The sequence below is a fragment of the Rhyacophila brunnea genome, unplaced genomic scaffold (assembly GCF_057557595.1).
Source record: "Rhyacophila brunnea isolate RB1 unplaced genomic scaffold, BYU_Rbru_1.0 scaffold_23, whole genome shotgun sequence".
NCBI lineage: Eukaryota > Metazoa > Arthropoda > Insecta > Trichoptera > Rhyacophilidae > Rhyacophila > Rhyacophila brunnea.
In genome coordinates this window covers 7,344,074-7,369,421 of record NW_028232893.1, presented here as the reverse complement: position 1 = coordinate 7,369,421, position 25,348 = coordinate 7,344,074, and the positions used below count along the sequence as shown (strand labels likewise).

At 34.6% G+C, this 25,348-nt stretch overlaps 1 protein-coding gene and 1 long non-coding RNA gene across 4 annotated transcripts; one reads left to right on the top strand and one right to left on the bottom strand.

The window, feature by feature from the left end:
- The first annotated feature begins 2,977 nt into the window (after positions 1-2,977).
- LOC147069405 (uncharacterized) lies at positions 2,978-16,783 on the top strand. Of its 2 annotated transcripts, XM_085950112.1 has the most exons (9): positions 2,978-5,139; positions 6,176-6,323; positions 8,196-8,369; positions 8,891-9,088; positions 10,915-11,021; positions 11,435-11,593; positions 13,734-13,853; positions 14,839-14,896; positions 15,355-16,783. In XM_085950112.1, the coding sequence occupies exons 1-8, from the start codon at positions 4,975-4,977 to the stop codon at positions 14,848-14,850; spliced, it is 1,083 nt and encodes a 360-aa protein (XP_085806238.1). In that variant the 5' UTR covers positions 2,978-4,974; the 3' UTR covers positions 14,851-14,896; positions 15,355-16,783. The 2 variants fall into 2 exon arrangements, with proteins under 2 accessions (XP_085806238.1, XP_085806237.1); XM_085950111.1 differs by lacking the exons at positions 14,839-14,896; positions 15,355-16,783 and having other exon boundaries at positions 13,734-14,355.
- LOC147069404 (uncharacterized) lies at positions 6,319-23,887 on the bottom strand. Of its 2 annotated transcripts, none has more exons than XR_015071132.1 (2): positions 23,284-23,887; positions 6,319-7,598 (listed from the first exon to the last, which is right to left on the bottom strand). It is a non-coding gene; the product is annotated as an uncharacterized LOC147069404 (long non-coding RNA). The 2 variants fall into 2 exon arrangements; XR_015071131.1 differs by having other exon boundaries at positions 23,295-23,590.
- Between the last annotated feature and the right edge of the window lie 1,461 nt (positions 23,888-25,348).

Here is a 25,348-nt window from a genome sequence, read left to right as displayed (position 1 = left end):
TCCAACTTAATTGTGTGGATGGACCTAAAAGGACTCCAAATAATGCTGGCATATTCAAGAATACTCAACAAAAATGATACGTATAATGTACGTAGCACTCGGACGTTTTCGAATGATTTTGAAACCCTCAGTACAAAACCAAGCATTTTGCCAGATCTAGTACTGATGTCAAGAATATGCTGATTTTAGTTGCTAAAAACACCACCGTAGCGCTACTATTTAATTTTCCCAATGCCTGAACTAGGCAGAAAAAATACTGCCGAATTCAAGCACTCGGCAAATATTTTGCCTAATTCATGAATAAGGCAACGGGCTTGCATTTTTCATGAAATAGGCAAAATTTTGCCGATTTTATGTAATACGCAATTTCACACATTCGGCGTAACATATACAATTACTTCTAAAACGTACACGATATTTTTTTCAAGATATTATGTGTTTCGATGATTTTGAAGAATTTAATCTCGCAAGAGAACCTCCCGCACGTAAAACACGTGTGAAAAATAAAAAGGACAATACAATGTCATACCGTCAATCGATTAAAAAATTATTTACCCCAGATGACTCTGTGACCAAAGTAAATAGAGAATATGTCAATGTGGACAAGTTCACCGCATTTATTCTATGGATGTGTCGCCTGTTCTGTTTTTGTCCGGTGACAATAATACACAGCGTGCAAAGCAGAGATAAAAAATCGACAACATCGTGGAAAATTGCATACTCCAAGAAATGGCATATCTACAGCGTCATATTTATGCCATTTTATTGTAAGTATTGTTCTTTTCTTTTGACCATGCCCGATTTTAATAGGTTCATATTATTATTGGCCTTTTGCGGGGTCTCGTGGTTGAGGGACGAGACCGCTGTGATTGGGGATGACCAGGAAGTGTAGATGGAGAATCGTCAGGAGGAGAGATGAGATATCGAGATTTGGTGGTTGCTCCGATGGATGGAGAAGCGATTTTAATTTGCAGCGTAAACAGTCGGTACAAGAGTATGCATGTATTATTATATGAGTGTTATGTTATTGTTGGGAATTGTGGATTGTTTTGAGGATCGTAAATAAGCAACGTAGTTTTAATATACGATTAACTTTATTTATATTAAACTGCATGAATATTATTATACAGAAGGATTACATTTTATATGCGCGTGTTACAAATAACTGTTGAGAACTAAATACTATCACGCCACACACACAGGTGCGGCATAAGAGGAGGAAGAAGAATCTGTCTCCCTCTTACAAACAATAGTCGGTAACTAGCTTCGGCGGAGCGAGCGCTAGATGTCGATACGTACTTCTTTATTCTATTATAGTATTCTATTAGACGGTTATATCTCAACAGTTACAATACTGTTCCGAGGTCCGAGACTCGGTCGAAAAGAATGCTGTGCATACTCGTGACATTATTTGATGGGATCGAAACGTTCGAAGAGCAATAATGCAGAGGCCAGTAGATTTCTCAATTGAAAACTTCATCAACAATAACTCGCAATTTATCGAACATTCATGCATATAATTAGCAGGGTATAATTGATGAGTTAGTCAGTCTAAATACCTATTAGCATCAATCATAATCTACGTCCGATCAGTAACCTTTGTGTCAGTCGCTCCGCACCGCATTCTATTCCACCGAGTTTGGACCTCGGAACAGTACGCGACCCGAGAACTACAGGGTTCTAAGTGGACAACTGCAGCAAAAAAGTTATGGGCTGTTGAAGTTTTGAACGCTTGTATTTTGTTAATTGTGAATGTTTTCAATTATTTTTTTGATTGAATATATCAATGATGGTACTGCTATGGTGTACCTGTCAATAAAACTACGTTAAAACTAGTTTTTAATAGCTAATTTTACATGTCATAAATTCAGTTAGAACCATGTCCACCTGAAACTCAAACAAATCGCCTTTACTACAAGGTTCTAACTGAAATTTGTATGGAAATCCTAGTGATTAAGGATACATAGTTTCACTATTCATCTAAAAATAAATAAAATTCTTGAAAGTTGTCGAATATAATATTTTTTTCCGGAGAAAATGTATGGAAATTGTTGGGAAAATGGGAAATTCGGAAAAACTTAAATCTTTTTTCTATTTTGTGTTTATTACCATTTTAAAATGAAAAATATGTTGAAAATATAATATAAAATACAAAACTATTGTTGATGCAACAAGCCCAATGTTGATGGTTCAATTTCAACTGGCCTGTTCTCTTAATTTTTTATACACGATTGTTGTTACTAATGGCTGAGGGAATGTTGTGTAAAAAATCTTCTATTAAATAATTATTCGCCTCAGTTTTAGAATAAACTTCAAGCCAAGAAGAGGCATATCTTTCAGATCCATCATTACATCATAATATCATAATGATATTTTTAATTAATATACTCAATCTCTAGGGAATTCTCAGGAATATGGATTGTATAATACAACATATCCATTTCTTCACCTCATCTACTGAGATTTGAGACATCTCAAACATTTATATCACTGTAAGTGGGTCTATTCTATATTAATCGACCGATAAAGTGATAAATATTACAAAACTTAGGATAGGTTTATATCAAAGTATGTATAAAGTGTAACAATTGCAATATGTTGGTTATAATTGTTGCAATAAGTGCTACATTTTTACAGCAGCGAGAGAGGTGCTGTTAAACCTACCCTAAGTTTGATAATATTTATCACTTTATCACTTTAGCGATCGATAAGTATAGAATAGACCCACAGGAAGACTTAAACGTGAAACATAAAGTCAATGAATGCAATACTATTAATATTTAGACATAATTATTAACAAAAGGTCGAAGAATAAAATGTACAATGTTCGTTCGACATTCAAATTATGAAAACAATTAATAATGTAAATTATAATTAACGGTTTGTGAATATGTAACTGTAACGGCGTTTGTAACAAAATTTAAAAAAATTAAGATAATATAATTGAAGCTTACTTACGTTTCATAATATTATAATTCATCTAGAAGTAAGTTCACAATTTACTGTTGATATCAAATATCACGAAACATTTTTTTGAGGTTATGTATCTCGAAGCTATAGTAGTTTATGTAAATACTCGTGGTTTATATAGTTAAAGACACTGCATGAAGTCGTAATAATAAATTTAAAATACAAAACAACAATATTTTACTCTTCATATTGAAATTAAAACCATTTTAACAGCTTTAAATGTTTCCACAACCGCGAAATGTCAAATCACATAGAACTTTGTAGAACGACGAATCTTTTTAGATTATGATAGAACTCTGTAGTATCCCAGATATTGTGTAAAGTGCACATAGAACTCGGTAGTATTGGGGTTTAATGAAAAAATATAAGAAATATCGACTTCATATTAATATATTATGTAGATAATGTGACTTGGAAGACTTCCTCATCATTACTTTAGTTTGGCCAAAAATCGACACTTAGAACCTTGTAGTTCTCGGGTCGCGAGTATCATAAGTATTGTAACATAACGCTCTTGCACTGCAAATAAAACTCGCTCCTCCATCATCAAACCAACCACCAAATCTCGACTTCTCATCCCTCCTCCTGACGACTCTCCATTAGGGATTGCATTACCGGTATTTCAAAACCGGTATTCCGGTATTTATCAATACCAAAACACCGGTATTAAAAACCACACTCGTTTACATTTTTGTAAATGAATTGAATGTTATTTCTAAATTACTTTATACTCTATTGTCTATTAAATTTAGTGTGTAAGTTATGTGCTGCTAAAATGCAAATATATTTACTGAACCTAACAAAGTTGAAATAGTAATAAAGCTAAATCCATCAAATATACCTATTTATAAAATTGTCGCGATAAATTAACATAACATTATTTCGAAATAGAAAACATCCGTGACAAATGTCCAATTTTATTATTCTATAATAAAATTATTGATGAATGTACAAGCATTCAATTGAAGAAACATTTCCTGCAAACACACTTATTTTCACGTCACACTGAACTAATGTGTTAGTTAAAATTATCAGTCTATTCAAATCATTTGTAAAAATCACCAATTCTACAATATTATTTATCAATACATATTTTAAACATCAACATAATAAAATAAAAATGTAGGTAGGAGAAGATCTATGCCTTCAATGGATTCCATCGCACATGGGTATTGAGGGCAATAAAAGGGCGGATGATCTGGCAAATGAAGCTGGCCATTCAGGGGTACCATATCAGTGGATACCAGAAAACCTGGACTGGAATGAAGCTATAAAGAAAATGGGCCAAAGTATGTGGATAGATTTTCACCATAGGGCATCATTAGAAAAGGGGAAATGGAGTAAGTCTATTCTACCATCACCACGAGAAGTGCCCTGATTTGTAGAGTCTCTTTTGATGAGGAATGAACTTAAGTTAATATTTGAGTATAAGAACAGGGCACACAATGGGCAAAAAATTTGATGTCCTCATGGGAAGAAACGAATCGCAACTCTGCAATGAACATCATGTTTTACAGGACATTGTACATATAGCTCTACAATGCCCTAAATATGAACTTCACAGAGTACAGCTGCAAATTGCGGATATATATGAGAATGTCGACGAATTGAAGGGTGTCTTGGCGGTGGGTAAGACGGAAGAGCTAGGCAAAATAAAATTGTAGAGTTATTTAACAGAATAGGAGTGAGGACCTGATCGGCGGATCCCCTTCTAGAAGAGAAGAGGCGATATGACAGCGAGTGGCAGTCAAAGCCTCAGTAAAATCACAAAAAAAAAGTTTTTGCTATAAAATAATATTTTAAAGAAATTTTTATAGCTATATTTACTGATAAGTACTGTTTATGTTTCAACGAATATCGGTATTCATTAAGAAATACCGAAAAACCGGTTTTGATTTTTTCATTCGGTATTGCAATCCCTACTCTCCATCTATACCTCCTGGTCATCCCCAAAAGTAATTAACCTCAATTTGTTTATTTTCAGTAACCATCACCACATACGCTATGGTTCAGTCGATGTACATTCTGATGAGTGGTGACGTTTTTGAGACGTTAACATACCTAACTATATTCAATGCGATAATGTTGTCAACATTTTCCTTAATATACACATTAAGTGCTGGCATGTATGTCAACACTATTATTAATACCATTAGGATGTTGCAAAAGGTAATTATTATTGTTTACTATTCCATCAGGGCTATTCTAACATGCCAATCCCATAGCTTACGGGCTGCACAAAATTGTGTTTTTGCTAATTACTTTTCAAATGCAAATTAACACGTTAATTACAAAATCAATAAAAAGGTAATAAACATGATATATCGTATTCGGTCAGTTAATTTCCCCGGAAAGTTAATTACTGTCAGGCGTGATATTTTTAACACGGCAGCCGATGACCGCGTTAACAACGACCTGCCAAAAGATATCGCTGAGTAACACAGTTAACACGTGTCGTCTGATTACAAAATGTACCCTATTATAATCTCTATTTGGACTTTTTTTATCCAATTGGAGATTTTAATGGGATGCACTTGGAATCAAACAAGACGTGCTAACTGTGCTAACAATAATCATTGTAGATAATTACTGACTAGTTTGTAGAATTACTCCGAGTGATATCCGTGTTATTTTGGAGCAATAAAATTAACGAAAACATGCTACCGTATTAACTATTAAGAATAGACCTGTTGGCGTGATGGTTTTTAACACGGCTACCCATGACTACATTAATAAAAAGCAAGGGTATGGTTATTTAAAAAAATATATGGTACAGTTCGGTTATGGGGAATACATCGGAAAACACATTTTGAAAATTCCCGATATACTGGATTATTTGTTAGTTTGGGTTAGTTAAGGTTAGGTTAGGTTAGGTTTGGTTAGGTTAACTTAACAAATAATCCAGTATATCGGCTATTTTCAAAATGTGTTTGCCGCTGTATTCTTCATAACCGAATTTGTGCTGAGGTTTCGGTTGAATTGAATAATTTATCACTGGTTTGAACTGTGTCGATGTCCCCTTTCTGGCATATATTCTGACAAATTAATTGTGTCATCTGCGTCAGGTAATATTGCCGTGGGTGTAAAAACCTGCCCAGCGGGATCGGATCCGACAGGGAAGTATAATATAAAATATAAATACAATGTCGTTCTAGCATTTAACTATATTGTCATGTCATATAAATAAATAATTACTATTTTTTAGGTTGACAGTTTACTATCGTGGACGCCACGTAAAAAAGAAAAGAGTATAAAATTCATCCTCTGTTGTGTGACCTTGATAATTTTATTTTTGGTGTTTCTCGTTCAGAAAGTTATGATTTCTAAAAGTAATGCATTCCATGACTTATACTGTAAGTAACATTCGATTTATTTATTGAAACAAAATATTGATTATGATTACTAGTATATTGAACTTTACAACTATTTCTATATTTACCACATTGATTAAAGAGAGCATTGCATCAAATACAATCAATGACAATCAACAAACGCGGCCTGTAAATCACTCAATCAATCGCCAGAAACAGATACATTCACTAATTGATTCCTCGTGGACGGTTTGCATTTATAAATATATAAAACAACCATAATGGGTTATCGTTATGCTAAGTTAATTTCAATCTGGTTATGAAAGAAAACAAATGAAACTTTAACGATAGTTTGACAGGTGATTACAGTGCAGTAATAGCATATCGCGTGATTAAAGTATCGATAAATTAGTGTTTTATCCAAGACACTAAGTCGTAATTAGGGAATCCAATCCCGACCCTAAATTCTGATCCCGGGATTTCGGGATTACAATTTGACAATCCCGGGATTGGCTTTTTTCCCGTAATTAATATTTTTTTTTATATTTACAAATAACATTGATAAAATCGGTCAAAAATAAATCTAGTATAATTTATACTATTAGAGACATTTGTATTGTTAATATTGAGTACGTTCAATTTAGAAAATAAATAAGTTTAATGGAGTAAATAATAATGTGAATTTAATATGAGATTGCTGTTTCTGATAGTAAAAACTTAATGAATAGGTTAGAGAGATTTAAAATAGTAAAACAAATCGTGGTGTATGGCCTTTCCGCTTCATAAATCTAATTAGTCAGCCAAATATGAAGCTGCCGTAAAACGTATGAGATCATGTTGTTAAACGTGCGAAGCATTGTTTTTTCCAATCTTTCTCATTTTTGTTAATTTATGTGAATAAATAAATTACGTATGGGTATAAATCAAACTTCATTCAAACTCAGTTTCTTTCTAATTTTGTTATTAAAAGTATATTTTCTGTTATAATTTCGTTTTTATTTTATTTTCCATAAAAATTGATAAAAGAAATCAATCCCGAAATCTTCGGGATTACGTTTACCAATCTTGGGATTCATAGGTATCGAAAATAGCTCGGGATCCCGGGATTGGAATCCCTAGTTGTAATAATTATAATATGTATAGGGTTCTGTAATATACTGCAACCTTGGGTTACATACACAATCAATCAAAAAATAGAATCATTATGGACGAGGAAGGACCATCAGTTCATTCATGACAAATGAATGGATTCAGCGATGGTGGGCTCGTTAAGTCAGAAGCTGCAACTCCGCCAGGCTGACAGACACATAATTCAGTCTGAAACACAAGAACAAAGACAGTAAGATAGAACATACATGTAAACATATGAAAGAGGGGGAGACAGGGAGAAGACGTATGTAAATGTTGACAGGTGGTACCATGGCCCCTACATCTTGAAGTGGACCCCTAGGCTATGATTTTTGGCGCCCCCCCCTACCTATCGCTAAAGATAAAGGCAGTGTGACACTCTACAGTAGCGTTTTCCAAATGGTGTCGCGGTAAAATTAATCTGTATATTTAGTGTTTTTTTTGTATAAGTAGTTTAATACTTCCATTTATTGAATAATTATGGAGTTGTCGAGTATCGATACACAATTAAAAATTGTATCGTACAACCATATAATTTTAAATAACAACATTGTCGAAGAAAAATAGCGCGCAGGCGACTTTTTTTTTACTATTAGAGAGAATTTGTGATGTGTGTTTATATATATATATCACTTATTTGGTCGAATCGCCACTTCACAATTGGCCCTTCTTGAGCCCGGGCCCCCAGGCTAAAGACCTGTCAGCCCCCCCTTTGTGGGGGCCATGGGTGGTACTATCATCTGAAATATTTGCTAGTTTTGTAATAATCTTGTTGCTTTCTTTCAGTCAGAGTTATAAACATCACCTACATGTCAATGTTTTTCTTAATATACCTGTTTGGAGTTCTATTGGTAATTATGCTGTCTAACTTTATATACATGTTCAAAGAAAGATTTGATTCAGTCAACAATGCTCTCAGGATCCTTACGAGAGATTTAAATACGCCGAAGTCGATTTATGGTAAGTAAATAGCTTTAGTGGTTTTTTTAAATCCTGGCAGTGACGTCCCTGGACAAAATGTCGCCCCTGGGCAGCGCCATGATGCCGCCCCATTTTTTAATCTAATATTTTTTAACATCCGTGCTCGTGTAGTTTCTGGTCACCAAGAGCGTCGAAGGGCAACGGAAGTAAACTAGACATCGCGAACCCGACAAAAAAAATTCAGGCCTGTTAAACCTTTTATGTTAATTAATACATTTTGTTTCGAACCAGTGAGCTGATTTTTTTAATGGAAAGATATTTTCATTATTACTAAGTTAAGGTACCTATTTCTATATATATCTAATGATTCTCCTCGATTTGCCGCCCCCAAGCGACGCTCAATCTGTCCACTCCCACGGGACGTCACTGAAATACGACACCCAATGGCATATATTTTTTTCTAAAAAAGATTTTTCTATCGGCTATAAATATTCATGAGATGTTTTCAAATAATTTATGTTTAATACCATAAAATTGACTCTAACGCTATTTGTTTTCAGATTCAAAGCACAACGCTGATTTTAATGAATGCAGCCACAACCATAGATGCAAAATGGCAGCTACATTAGGAGCTAGACAGATCCTCAGCGACGCAGCACGAATGTTCGACGAAGCATTTGGTCTCACGCAGCTGACAGTATTTATTTCCTTGCCAATCCATCTGGTGATTGGATTTCATTGGATCCTTGAAGGAATAAGTATGTTCAGGGCTCGAAATGAACCGGAACGCACCGGAGCGCCGTTCCGGTTCACACAATCCCCAAAATTATCGCTAAATCTCGTGTAAATATTAATTTGACCGTCTGAACGAGATGTCATATTATAAAAAATCTAACTCAATCGTTTTTTTTTTAATTCATATATGTATAGAATTAGATAAGTAACAGTTAATATTTTCGTAAAATTATCAAGCGCTCCGGTTCGTAAAATTTTCCATTTCGAGCGCTGAGTATGTTATATTATTTGAGTCTAGAAACATTCTTCACCATAATTCTTCCCGGCTACATTTCATCGCGCCCACAATTATACGCCTAGAATATTCTAGAATATTGCACATATCGATACCTTCGTTCTATATGAAATAACTCAACATTCTTTGAACGGTTCCATGACAAAACAGAATACGACAAAACATAACATGACAAAACAGAACAGTGACAAAACAGAACAACGATAAATATAACTATGACCTTTCACCCGGCAGGATTTGAACCCGTATATCCACTGGGTCTCGGACGATTTGGCGCCGGTACAACTAGACGCCACGCAATTCGAAAATAAATTTACGTTAGGTACTTATAAGTACTTTTTAAAAAAATATTTAATATTATTATTTATATTTAAATTATTATATTATGATATAATAGTTGGTGAGAATTTAAATATGTACACATAATAATGATTTAATCGTGCATATTATGTTTAAGTCCCGACGAAAAAAGAGTTTTTTTTATTTTATATAAAGCCTTAGGCATGGTAAGTCTTAATCCGCAATAAAAAAAACATAATGTTAAGAGTAAAATGAATTAAAACTTCTAAATAGTAGATAGAAACTGATTAAAATTCCTCGTCTAAGTTCTGTATACGTGTCTACGACAGTGCGGCGTCCAATTGCCCTGGCGTCCAGTTGTCCCATTTCAATATCCACTTGTATTGCGCTAATATGCATAACAGTTACTTGTACAATTAAGTAACTGTGTTTATTTTTTACTTAGTTTAAATGAACTCAGCATTGCACAATGAACTTGTACCTAACTAAAAATAAAAATATTTTTTAAAAACCGTACAAGTTCAAACACGCGCGTTACCATGATCTTACTCTCTACTTCATTTATCGTTTGTCAATTTTATGGCTACGGCCGTGTGTTGTAGCTTAGCCACTGGGAAATGCCAATAGAAATGGCGTATTTCAAAAAAATACTACCTTATTCTTAGGTCAATAATTATTATAAAGAAAACATTATTCGTAGAATTCAATGTTTATCACATTTGAATGGTCAAAGACATAGGTTATAATAATCAGTATCTTTAAAGTTATCTTTAAATGTGTAAATCTTGCCCATTTTTTGAATAATAAAATGCCTAATTCTTGTCAAATTTGGGATCACAGAGATTATCAATATATTTTTTTATTGTAAATATTTCACTATAATAATGTCGACATAAATAATTTTACTAATGGTTTTATAAATGCTTTTAAAAATTAATAAATATAAAAAATGTTAACACCACTTCTCATGGACGTACTGAAATATGACTATATTCTAAAACATTAGATCGAGAGGTTTAAAAGAATACTATTTTATGTAATAAAAATACTTTATACAGTCATCAAATGTTTAAAATAAATATAAAAGATAATAAAGCTTAAAAATTATGTAAATAGATTATCTACAACGTTTGAGGAATGTCCAGGATCATGATTTGAAAATAGCATAAAAGCTACATTTTGACGTACGCTGAGCATGTGGGCCGTTAATACATTAATTTAAACATTATGTTTTATTTCTGATATTTTGTGTAGATCAGTCGGATTCGACGTACCCGATGGCTGTCAACGCAATCTGGAACGTTTGTCTATGTTTAAAAATTATATTGATAATGGAGTGCTGTCATATAGTCACTAAAGAGGTAGGTCAAAGCAAAATCTTATAATAATGTTTATTCATAATAAGCTGAAGTACCCGGCTTCGCACAGGTCGCTTCGTGGATACATTTATACATTATCTGCCTCTTCTGTTAAAAAGGTGAGGTTTATCACTTGGCAATGTTGCCGTATTTCAAATAATTCCAGTGGTGCAGTGTCCAACATCATAAATTTTCATTGGATTTTAGGACGAAAATTAATTAATAAAAAAAAATATCCGGAGTAATGAAGCCCTACAAATATTCTGTGCTCCGGGTAAAACCCCATTGCTCCACTGCTCCGACCTCCGCTCCAACGCTCTGTTCACATATTTTGCAGGATTATTTATTTATTGTAAATTAAAGTACGCAAAGGATATTATAGTACCATAAGTAATGATACGTATGTATGTTTACAGGCAAAGGAAAGCGTCATTATTGTCACAAAAGCATTAACAGCAACTACCGATCAACACATGAGAGAGGACTTAAAAATATATCTCGAAATTCTTAAGCAAAGTCCAACGCTTTTTACCTGCATGGGGATGAGAGTGATTGACAGACGCGTTATAGCAGACGTATGTATTTTACAACGTTTTTATTAGCTCGTATTCTTGTTTGTTCAGTAAAAATTTTGCAATCGATTTTTAAATAACTTCCCGACTATCTAGACATTTTAAACTTTTAGAATGTATCAGAACACGATACCAATGCATTCTTTTAATATTTTTAGCCATCTTTAAGCAGAATTGAATTAATTTTCAATTAATTCAATTTTGTATGGAAAGTTTTTTCAGAAAAATCCGTAAAAAGTAAAAGACTATTATTGATTGCTAAGAGGGTGGTCCTAGCAACTAAATTATTAATATATACGTGCGTTACTATGGAAATCAAAATGAAATGTCAAAATGACATTTCAGTATTCTATATTTGTTTGTTGGTTTTTTATTTACTTCAGATCAAGTACAAGTTTGAGCATATTGAGCATAATAATTCAACAGAAAATTTAAAAACGTTATATATAAAAAGTTCTTTTTATCTTATAATTCTTTAAATCTAGCATTAATTTTGATATACATACAATTAGAACAGTGTTTCCACGAGAGCCCTTACGATGTTTGTAAGCCCAAATAACCACGTAAAATAATAATAGTTATGTATATTTTGATAATAATAGTAGGTACCTATGTAACAGAAGCAAAAATACAAAACCAATTGCATTTTTTTGATTTATAAAGTCTTAGCAATATTAATGTTAATTTCAAATTAAACTGGCAGATCCATGTCGATAGTGTACCCTGATCGTAAAATGTCAATTATTGTTCACTGGAATCTTCGGCAAACAGACAATTCATATTTTTCACTCATGACTCAATCGACGATCGGTGACATTTAGCCAGCTCTCACATCAAAATTCGTCTCGCCTGCAAAGTGTCGAACACGTCGATGTGACGTCATCGTTATTCACAAAACACACGTTGTCCCGCAGATTAGTCGAATGCGACTTTTTAGTTTGGAAAAACATTTATTGTTGCAATCGACAAGTTGCATACTTCTCAGGCAGTCGAAATCACCAAGAGGCATACAAACACCTACGAATTGGTCATTCCTATACCGGCTCGCCGATCTCATCATCCAAATATCTTTACGTTTCGAAGGTTACGTGCGACTGTCGCTACTCGCTAGGTAGATGTGCGCGATCTTCATATCCAATACCGGATCGACGTTCTTGCAAGGTTTGATTTATGGCAGTGCGGCAGACGAGGCGAGTGTAGATGTGAGAGCTGGCTTAGGTTTACAGTACGCTTTTGGTGATTGTCGACCTAACTGTCACCCATCGTCGATTGTGTCGTGGGTGAAAAATATGATTTTTCTATTCCGGCCACGACTCCATGGGACGATCCAAAATAACATTTCACAATAGTGCGCAATTGTGAAAGTGTGGGGTCTAGGACGATTTGGCGCCGAGACAACTGGACGCCACGCAGTTCGAAATTAAATAGACGGTCTTCTTCTTCTTTTTTCACCCTGTCACGTCGCAACATTGGGACATAGGGCAAGCACAAGTTGGCGCCACTTCCCTCGGTCCATCGCCAACTCTTGCGCCTCCCACCATGTCAGACCTGCAGCACGTAGGTCGCTCTTGTAGTACCGCTGCAACGTCTCTTCGTGATAACTTCAATCACCGAAGGCTGTTGTATCTGTCGTTACAAGCACCCAAGTAGATAAAGTAGTAGAGTAGTAAATAGATATTAGGTACCTACTTATAGGTACTTTAAAAAAATATTTAATAATATTATTTATATTTAAATGAGTATATTATGATTAAATAGTTGGTGAGAATTTAAATATGCACACGTAAATAATGTTTTAATCGTGCATATGTTTAAGTTCAGAGGCATAATTATTCTCAATCCGCAATAAAAAAAATTATATTAGGAGTAAAATGAATTAAAACTACGAAGTAGTAGATAGAAACTGATTAAAATTCCTCGTCTACGTTCTGTATACTTGTCTACGATAGTGTGGCGTCCAACTGTCCCGGCGTCCAGTTGTCCCATTCCCGAAGTGTGCCAGTATAATTTGAGCTTTACCAATTTCACCGGTCTTAACGAAAATCGTCCGGGAATCGGAAACTGCTGTCAACTATACGATTCGCTCTTGGTGTAGTCATAGGACATAGATCTTGGCAAATTATTAAAATATTGTGTTTTACAGGTGGCCGGAGCAGTATTATCCCTGTTGATAATATTGACACACTATGAAAAAAAACTTGTATTAGCTATTGAGAAAATAGGAAAATTATTTTCCAAAAATGAGACTGCGTGTGGCTCGCAAGTATGTCCCCCTAATCCTTTTCTATAGCGTGAATGTATGAAAGCTAAACCAGGAGTTGAGAGTTCCGAGATATGGCTGTATAGACGTATCCACGAAATTCTCTGGACTGACAGAATGACAAAAATATTAATTATATCCTCAAGCGAATGGGAAACGACTAAAAAGTTCAGAATAGTATCAAAACTAGTGTAAGGTAAATCATGCATTACACAATAAAGCATGATTATCAAAATATTCAAGTACCTAGTTGATAGCACCATTTTCTATGGCATCAAATCACTATAAACCACTCAGTAGAAGAAATCAACAGAGTCAGTCAGTTATCAAAGATTTAACCGTAAGGTTATCGTTCAGCTTCGCCCGGCCGATTTCGCAATTCATCAGAACGCATACTCGTGATTTCACCCATCTAAATTATAATCTATAAACTTATCTGTAATAATTAAATCAATATTTATTTGGAAGGAGATAATAAAATCAGGGTTCATTTCATTCACGCACCAAATTCTGAGTTATTCATTTGGGAGTCAAACCAACCTACCCTCCGGTTCCCTATTCCATCTCACTTCGAAAACTAGAAAGCTACTAACTGTACCTCGGCCACATTATGAAAGGTAAAATTGCAGTATTTATTAGACGGTGCCGCATGTCATCGGTGATTGGTAAGAGTGCAGCTCCACCGAACTATTCCGGGTAATGAATGATAAATTTATTGAGGATCACCTTGGTGGTGACCGATCTCCGATAGGGGATGATACAATAATAATAACTGTACCGTAGAGCTGAAAGTGCGGAAGTCACATTTTTATCGTTTTTAAGTATTCAGATTTAAATGACTATTCAAGTTCAGTTAATGCTGAAAATCTGGAAGTCCAATGTCACATGGTTTTCAAAATACTTATTTCTAAAACGACGGTAGTCCAATTATACTTTGGAGCTGAAAGAGTGGATGTCCAACTTAAGTCATTTTTACTTTATGTTATAGCAAAAATATTAATTGCAAAAGTGCGGAAGTCCAACATACGGAGATTTAATCCTAACGAGTGAGTATTTTAACTAGATTAGCAACGCTGAAGTCACACTTAGACTGTGTTTTTGACTGTCACCCGTCTCGTCTAATATTTTAGTGTGTTTAAGGTTTAAAAATTAAGCTATAATCAAATATTATTTGGCTTGGTTTTCGCAGGGCTTAATTTTTTTTTTTTTAAACTAACTATCACCATCTGCCTATTGTTGTCTTAGTTCAATGAAAACAAATACTTATGACTCGCAAAGTTTAGTGTGCAATATTTATGTCGGATTTTAACAGCCTGCCTCCACCCTTTGCCAGTTTTAAATAATATGCTTTCAAAAAGGGCATTCCTTATTCGGTGATTCAGTGATAAACTAAAAAAAGGTAAGTTATCGCCCAAAATACATTTTCAACCATTCGTTTATGGACCATAACTCATAGATTAAATTGTAGTTGTAATATTATAGTGTTCCTAACTTTTGTTTACAGATAATGCTAATACTAATAACCTAACCCAGTGGTCGGCAAACTCATTAGTCAACAGAGCCAAATATCAACAGTACAACGATTGAGATTTATTTTGAGAGCCAAATTTCTTAAACTGAAATTATATAATATTATGTACACTGTTTATGTTAATAAACTCTAGTTAAAGATTTAAGCCTTAATTAAACTATAGGTACACTGGATAAAACTTGATATCATATTTAATACGATCTTATTTATTAATAAAAATTAAATTGTAAGTAAAATATCCATAGATTTTAATCATGACAATAACTGACAAACACTCATTGTGAATAATGGCCTTGCATCCCCTTGAAAAGTTTGTGTAAGTCAGGTTTTGTATGTTGATATTTTTAATTTTAAACACGATTCCAGGTTCTCATCAATAAGACGACTTCTCAATTTACTCTTGATTTCCTCTTACTAAATACAAAACATGCAATATTAACATTGTTGGAAGATTGTATTCAGTAATTAAATACAGAACTTGATTTTTCTTGAATCTTCTAAAGTTTCTCAATTGCTTTCTTCCTTGCATCACCGACAGGATATTTAGTGCTACATGACGCGTATTTAGTTGCAAAGTGCCCCTCCAAATATGACTTCGTATTATGCGCTAATTTTTCCCGACAAGTAATACAGGTTGATAGGCCATTTAAGTTTTGAATAAACGCGTAAGTCTCCATTCAACTTTAAATTCACGATTTTCGTCATCCATTTTTCTTTGCTTCTTCTTTGTAGCCATGTCAAATAAGGCAGAGGGCATTTATGGCAGAGCCACACTCAAGTGGCCAAAGAGCCACATGTGGCTCGCGAGCCACGGTTTGCTGACCACTGACATAACCTAACAAAATGGTGCAATACTTCATGAACCAATCAATAAGAATGCTTTACTATCTTAATATGCGAGTTCGATTAATCAAGATATGATTATGTATATCATACAAGTTACCATTGTCTTGTTATGTTCATTTTTAAACATAACCAACTTTAACCCGCTGGCAACTCGAATTATTATCGATGGTCAAATTGAAAGAGCGTTCGGCGAATAAACAGATGTCGCTGTTGGAATTTCCGGAGACAATGCCAGGTCGCGTGGTGTGACGTTAGAAACATGGCTTTTTAATTTTGTCTGCGCCAGTACAGTCGTGCTCCGGTTGGGTCTACCCAATAGTAATCATGGACGTCACCTAACGGTGCAAGATGAAGCCGTCATGTCAAGACTATCTAATCGTTCCAATTGGGTATTTAAAACTATTTAATTGATCCACCATTCTTGCTTTATTTCTTTTCAAACTTAGCCGCTTGTATTTAAAGTTAGATATTTCAAATGTCAATATCGAGCTACCTAATATCCATTTAATGTATTTTAAATTATTTTCTTTGCGATTATATAGTTTCTGTCAAGTATAAATCGCTCTTTTATTTTATTTGTTCCCATATTCCACACTGTTAAATATTTATTATATTTCACGGTCATAAGATCGTGTGGCGCTTAGAAATTTATTATGTTATTCCTAACCCTGGATTCCACGAGCTTTCAGCCGTGCGAATCCCTTTTTTAAATCCAAATTCCAGTTATCACTTGCGAGATTTCTGAAGGAGTAGCAGAGTTCGGCTTGGAAAAGATCAGGTAACTTCACGACCCGGTTTCATGTATCATGCTCATGTTTGCTTATTTACTTTTATTAGAGATTCATTTATTTTGTAATTGTGGCATCAAAAATCACAATTACAAAATCTTATATATAACAGTCTTTCCATAGTGGTGAATGACGACGTAATTTATGTTTATTTAATTTTAAGCTAGCTTCTCAACGATGTAGTCCAGCGATTCGGATGACACGATTAACATTGTTCATTGCAGTTATACTGAAAAGAATTATCTGATTCTGCGTAATCCGAGCTCATATTTATTTTTTTGTTTTATAATACTAAATCTTCTATTTAAATCAACTTATAACTTGCACTTAAATCTTTCTCCTTTGACACCATCTCTCAACATTACTAATGGATTAGAGATTTTAACTATGCTTAAGAGGACGTTCTACAGAAATGGCCTTGAGAATTGAAAATATGATTTTTTAACATGTGGTCATTTATAATATATATTATTTAAGTTTTGTGCATCTAATGCCGGGTCCACACTGGCAACAAGTTAATTTGCTGGCAACCTCGTTAGATTTTACGATAATTATTGTAAAATTTCTTAAGCAATTATGGTAAGTATCGTAAAATTTAATGAGGTTGCCAGCAACTTGTTGCCAGTGTGGAAATGGCTTAATATCCACTGTGGTTCACGTAGTGGCATGGACCTGGGGTTAGCTAATTCAGGAAGTCAACACCCATGATAAAATTTTTTCCAGTTTTGGTTGCATTATATTCCAAAACTCTTCTGTAAAAATCGTTTCCGAGTTTATAAATGGAAATTTCTCGGTGTACATAGTAAACAAACCTACGAATAAAAAAAGACAAAAAGGAACATACTGATTCATCGCAGTAAAATCTGGTAATCAAATTCGCCATTTTGAAAAGCGACGATTTTGCGTAAACAAATATCACGTGGTCTGTACGTGTGCGGCAAACTTCGAATGTGTTTGTAATTTTGTGCAAAGTGCGAATGTAATGTTTTCAAATAATTGATATGGATTAATTATACCATCGTATTATTTTCTCGAAATCATAAACATACTATAATAGTATTTGAGTATCAACCTATGTTCAATTTGAATTGGGTTATAATAATAATATACCCGTATATATATCAATAGTATGTTTGCTACAAAATCCACCCAAGTTATCAGTACGTACTTGCACAGGTTTGATTAAAAACCATGATGAAATTAACATTTAAAAAATATGAATGCTTAATATTATTTTGACAGCCCTGTTTTCTGATCGGCTTCATCTCGCAGGTGTTCATAAAATAATAATAATTCTCCGCGCGGCAGAAATTATCAGTAATAATAATAATATTTCTTGAAATAAAATCTCCGATGATTAGTGATTTTTGCGAAAAGATCGATTTAAATTGACGTAGTTACGACGCCGAGGTCCTTTTTATACTGAATTATATTTGAACGGCGGCCTCTTCAGCGGGCCCTTAAGGGGGATGCTTATACCAGCAGAGGCGAAAAGAGTCACCTAGCGAAAAAAGACGAAGCTTGCAATTTGAGATTTTTTTTGGATAATTTACATTTTAACTGTATTAATTAATTAATATGTATCTGAAAACATTAAAAAGATTTTTTTTTAATTTAAAGATAAACTTACAATAATAATTGTAAAAAAATGTACTTACTTAATAAAATGTGAATTCGTTGCAGGGTCACATCTTATTATTGCATTATATTTTATGGTCATATTTATTATTAAAATTTAGTTTATTCAGTTGTTAATTTTTTAACATTTAGATTTTTGACTAATTCAGCATTTTAAAATTTTTTATATTCATTTTAAAAAATATCGATTTTTATAAAAATATAAATGTGTATAACTTGAAATCCTTTTCATTTTCTTTTTCAAAAATCTAAACGTTAAAAAATTGAAAACTTAATAAACTATATTTTAATAGTAAATATGACTATAAAATATAATGTAATAATAAGATTTGACCCTGCAACGAGTTCACATTTTATTACATTTTTTTACTATTATTTTAAGTTTATCTTCGAAATAAAAAAAAAAATTAATGTTTTCAGATACATATTTATAATTAATGCAGTTGAAATTGTAAATAACCACAAAAAAAATCTCAAAATGCAAGCTTCGTATTTTTCCGCTAGGTTCTCCGCTGGCATGCATCTCCCCCTTAATTCACATGGAAATGAATCGATGGATTTACTAAAGTGTTTGCCAACACCACTGCTAAGCAATAGTCTAAATTTCTACAAAAGATAGCTATGGACATTTAATTTGACAACACATGACGATAAAACTAGTGACACATCATGCATACTATGGGACGAAAGGGATGGCGTGGAGGTTCTTAATTAAATTGAATCATATACTTTGAAATTGGCAGATTGTTTTAATCTTCATGCATTGTAGGTATAAGTCACTATCTGCACTGTGAGTGTTGAGGAAAATGGGAATAGATGAACAGACTTCCAAATATCGCAGTCAGTTTGGTTGCAGGCAGTGACGTCCCTCGATAAAATGCCGCCCCTAGGCAGCGCCAAAAAGCCGCACCATTTTTATAATACAGTACTTAGATACTTTTTATTATCCATTCATGACTTATGTAAGAAATGGAGTATGGATACATTACTAACAAAATATATACCACTAAATTTCATTTAAACGCCATCTATACTTCAATAAACCATATTACGGGTCCACGGTTTCAGATACATTTAAAAATACACCTGTAAATTTTCAAATCAAATTCACGTCACACTGTACTAGTCTTTTTGATGGTGTTAGTTAAAATTATCAATCTATTCAAATTATTTGTAAAAATCACCAATTCTACAATTATTTAACAATACATATTTTAAATGTCAACATAATAAAATAAAAATGTAGGTAAGAGGAGATCTATGCCTTCAATGGATTCCATCGCATATAGGTATTGAGGGCAATGGAAGGGCGGATGATCTGGCAAAGGAAGCTGGCCATTCAGGGGTACCATATTAGTGGATACCAGAAAACCTGGACTAGAATGAGGCTATAAAGAAAATGGGCCAAAGTATGCGGATAGATTTTCGCCATAGGGCATCATTAGAAAAGGCGAAATGGAGTAAATATATTCTACCATCACCACGAGAGGTGCCCTGGTTTGTAGAGTATCCTTTGATGAGGAATGAGCCTAAGTTAATACTGAGGATAAGAACAGGGCACACAATGAGCAAAAGATTTGATGTCCTCATGGAAAGAAGCGAATCGCAACTCTGCCATGAATATCATGTTTTACAGGACATTGTACATATAGAACTACAATGCCCTAAATATGAACTTCACAGAGTACAGCTGCGAATTGCGGATATCTATGAGAATGTCGACGAATTGAAGGATGTCCTGGCGGTGGGTAAGACGGAAGAGCTAGGCGAAATTGTAAAGTTATTTAACAGAATAGGAGTGAGGACCTGATCGGCGGATCCCCTTCTAGAAGAGAAGAGGCGATATGACAGCGAGTGGCAGTCAAAGCCTCGGTAAAATCACAAAAAAAAAAATTTTGCGATAAAATAATGTTTTAAAGAAATTTTTATAGCTATATTTACTGATAAGTACTGTTTATGTTTCAACGAATACCGGTATTTATTAAGAAATACCGAAAAACCGGTTTTGATTTTTTCATTCGATATTGCAATCCCTACTCTCCATCTATACCTCCTGGTCATCCCCAAAAGTACCTCAATTTGTTTATTTTCAGTAACCATCACCATATAGGTAGGGTATGGTTCAGTCGATGTACATTCTGATGACGAGTGGTGACGTTTTTGAGACGTTAACATACCTAACTATATTCAATGCGATAATGTTGTCAACATTTTCCTTAATATACACATTAAGTGCTGGCATGTATGTCGAAACTCTCATTAATACCATTAGGATGTTGGAAAAGGTAATTATTATTGTTTACTATTCCATCAGGGCTATTCTAACATGTCAATTAACCCAATGCTAACGGGCCCTTTTAATTAATTTTGTAATTAACGAGTTAATTTGCATTTGAAAAGTAATTAGCAAAAACACAATTTTGTGCGGCCCGTAAGCATTCGGTTAACTACAAAATCAATAAAAAAATAAATAAACATAATATGTCGTATTCGGTCAGTCAATTTCCCCGGAAAGTTAATTACAGTCAGGCGTGATATTTTTAACAAGGCATCCCATGACCGTGTTAACCGCGAGCTGCCAAAACATATCGCTGAGTAACACAGTAAACGTCGTTGCTATAGGAATGGTTTGTCGAATATCCGTTTTTGTCGAAATCGACCTTTCAATGCAGAATGATTTTTTGTATCTAAATGGACCAAAACTGTCCTTTTCTTTTCATTGCTTGGTAATGAATACAGCATTCATATGCTGTAAAAACAACAATTTAAATACCTCCATGTATTTAAATATAGGATAATGAAAATTGTTTTTCGTCTCCTGAACATTTGACATTTGGTCTATTCGACAAACCAATCCTACAGCGACGACGTGTCATCTGATTACAAATGTACCCTATTATAATCTCCATTTGGACTTTTTTTTTTATCCAATTGGAGATTCTAATGGGATGCATTTGGAATCAAACAAGACGTGTTAACTGTGCTAACAAATATTATTGTAGATAATTACTGACTAGTTTGTAGAATTACTCCGATTGATATCCGTGTTACCGTATTAACTATTGTGCGTGATGTTTTTGAGCACGGCTACCCATGACTACACTAATAAAAAGCAAGGGTATGGTTATTTAAAAAAATATATGGTACAGTTTGGTTATGAGGAATACAGCGGAAAACACATTTTGAAAATACCCGATATACTGGATTATTTGTTAGTTTGGGTTAGTTTAGGTTAGGTTAGGTTGGGTTTTGTTAGGTTAGGTTAGGTTAACCTAACAAATAATCCAGTATATCGGCTATTTTCAAAATGTGTTTGCCGCTGTATTCCTCATAACCGAACTGTTCCAAAAATATTTTATACTAAATGTGTGCTGAGGTTTTGGTTGAATTTAAGGAAAAGGGGTATAGATGAACAGGCTTTCCAAATATCGCAGTCAGTTTGGTTGCAGGCAGTGACGTCCCTAGATAAAATGCCGCCCCTAGGCAGCGCCAAAAACCCGCACCATTTTTTTAATACAGTACTTAGATACTTTTTATCATCCTTTCATGACTTATCTAAGAAATGTGTTGTATGTATACATTACTAACAACATATAAACCATTAAATCTAATTTAAACGCCATCTATACTTCAATAAACAATATTACGGGTCCGCGGTTTCAGATACATTTAAAAATACACCTGACAACTTTCAAATCTCGTGAATGACTGGCAAAAATATGTGGATAAATTAATTAGGTAAGTACTTATGTACCTACCTATAATTTAAATATAATTCGAAAACTGCACGTGTCATTGCTGGCCATTAAAGACGTGATGTCCAAGGACAATGAAAGTAAACTAGACATCGCGAACCCGACAGAAGAATTACAGTCCTGTTAAATCTTTTATGTTAATTAATACATTTTGTTTCCAACCAGTAAGCTAATTATCTTAATGGAAAGATATTTCCGTTATTATTAAGTTAAGGTACCTATTTCTATATATATCTAATGATTCTCCTCGATTTGCTGACCTTAAAAATAATACGTAATTTTGCAAACAAACAGACAAGGGCGATGAATTAATAAGTGGACTACACAAACAAAGACCCCTTCAAACCAACCCGCCCCGCACCACACTCGGTCTTAATCGAGCGTCTCACGAGGCCCTACATTTGCGTGTGAAGCATCAGCAGTTTTTTTATGTCTGGTAATGTGTCAGGAACAGATACCCAAGACTGAGGTCGCAACGCTCTTAAGTGAGCTTTGACAATAAGTGGAATGAATTTGATTTGTATGTATTTAGAGTGATAAGAACCCAGGCACTCACCAGGTATTGTATGTGGCAGGCAAGCGCTTCACTATGAGTGCTATGAGTGAATGTTACGTATGAATAACTAATAGCCAACAGAGTGAACTTAAATCGGATACGCGCGGCATCGAAGTCGTTTAGTTACTTGTTGTGGGCCCAGAAGAGATTTATGCACAAAGGAACTTGAAGTGGGAGAGAAAGAGTATCCCCGATAGGGGTCTATATTAGAGAATCCAATCGCGAGTCAAAATTCTGATCCCGGGATTTCGGGATTACAATTTGACAATCCCGGGATTCGCATTTTTTTCCATTGTTAATATAACATTTTTATATTTACCTCCAACTCACCTGCCCTTTTGCCACCACCCTGTGGAGCATGAGACTAGCTTTCTCAGGTGGTGCGTACGTGCTCTGTTCAGTGCAGTGAAACCCATACCTGGAACTAATCACCATGGTGTGGACTCCCAGACTCAATAGCTCGCCATACACGTACAGTTTGAGTAGCAGGTTGAACATGGCACAGCCAACAACTGTACGTTAGTGGGCACATCACTGATCAGTTTAACTACCCCAGTTAAATCTGTCAAACTGTCAACAGATGTTCCCATATACGTACAGTTATTGTCTGTGGCAGAGCAAGTGTCAAAAACTATGGAGGTTAAGTTCGCGGAGATAATACACAGGAGTAGTGTTTAAATTAGTTTTAGGTAGGGTATACTTGAACGATATTGATACACGAATAATTTAACTTTGAATTTATTATGGTTATAATTGTTTTTATTAGAAACAAATTGACATAAAATACACACCAATGATGTTGGTAAAATAAATCATGATTTCGCTAGTGGATTGTGTATTTTATCGATTCACCGAAACAATATTATACACATTCGTGTAAATATAAAATATGAACTATTATCTTTTCTTTTGAATAAATTATTCCCTTTAATCAACATATTGTCACCTCCGAAAGGGGGGGGGGGGGTGTATGATGATGCGCTGGCCCTCCCCTGATGATGTAATGGTCAAGGGGATATCGTCTGCTGGCTTCTTCTTCCGGGGACATGATTGTTGATTGACAACGCGGAATTACAGGCGAAAACAGGGCGTTTATTTGTCCGGAATACATTTACAGTTACAGCGTAGAAAATATTTAACAAAAATATTAAAAAAAAAAAGTTAGAGTCGGCGAGCGCGGCGCCGGCCGACGTCACCCTCGAAAGTTCGAAAACCGATTGACCCTTTTAGGGGCTGGGATAGTATCGAAGTGGGTAATAACAATACACAACAAATAATTCACAAATATATCACTGAAAAGATGACAAAAACAGCCTCTGGCATATGTACCTGGCTTGTAGGTAGGTACCATGGGTCTCATATTTCAGACCTTTTCTAGGTACATGCTTTGAAAAGGGGCTGTGAATTTCTTGAAATTATTACTACTGCATTTCTTTGCTTGGTAGGTACTAATACCGGGGGTGGAAGATGAACTCACATGTCTTCGAGGTAGATGTCCCGATCCGGTATCAATTCGGGCTGCAGAGTAAGTGTGACGTCGGGACAAACAGGATAAATTATAACACCAATTCTAGATTTAAAATCCTGCGCAGGACAACAATTTATTTAAGTTAAAACATGGGCAAACATCGATAATTTTACAATATAGGCTACAACGAGGGTCTTACATTAACACAACACTAGCGTTACATTTGGGATCAATTTATTATTGTCATCCCGCGCACGAACACTGGTTTGCTTTGATGGCAACTATATGGATTATTATTTACACGACAACGATAAGGGGTGTCACTTTTTCTAAGATATGATAACTTTTGATTGATTATTTTTAACGCGAGGATCCTAACTGAAACACGTGTAAAAGGTATCCGCCGCGCCGAGGACGGCGGGGGAATGTTTTTGCCAGCTTCACTGCCAGATCGGAACTGACCCTCGCTTTCAAAAAATATCGAAAAAAAAATTAACGGCGAGGGGTACTTTAATGCCCCGAGGGCGCGATATCCCAGTGGTGCGGGCGGGTTGTTTGTCACAGCTCTGAACTGTAAATTTTTGGGCGCGCATCGGCCGGAGAGGCTCTTCTTAGAAGTTATCGGTCAAGCCGGGGCACTATCCCGCACGGCAGAAGAACCAAACTTTCGGTCGGGGTCCTCCTGACTTTGATTAAATTGCGGATTCGGAATTTGAAATTGTCGCGCCACGGTCTTTTTTTCGTCTGGTAACAGTACATAATATTTTGAAATATCTAATCAAAATGAACACAGACATATTCTTATAAATAAAATCTTAATATACATAATTTTAAACTAAATAAATTAGACATTGAATGGCTTGGAATGAATGAATTTATAGGTATTTAATCGCTAGGTAAATGATTTTTTTTTATT

What these genes read in the sequence shown, in the direction of transcription:
- LOC147069405 (XM_085950111.1), top strand. Translation starts at nt 4,975, where the DNA reads ATGGTTCAGTCGATGTACATTCTGATGAGTGGTGACGTTTTTGAGACG. An exon ending in TGCATTCCATGACTTATACT is followed by an intron (nt 6,324 to 8,195) that starts GTAAGTAACATT and finishes GCTTTCTTTCAG; the next exon opens with TCAGAGTTATAAACATCACC. An exon ending in ACAGACGCGTTATAGCAGAC is followed by an intron (nt 11,594 to 13,733) that starts GTATGTATTTTA and finishes TGTGTTTTACAG; the next exon opens with GTGGCCGGAGCAGTATTATC.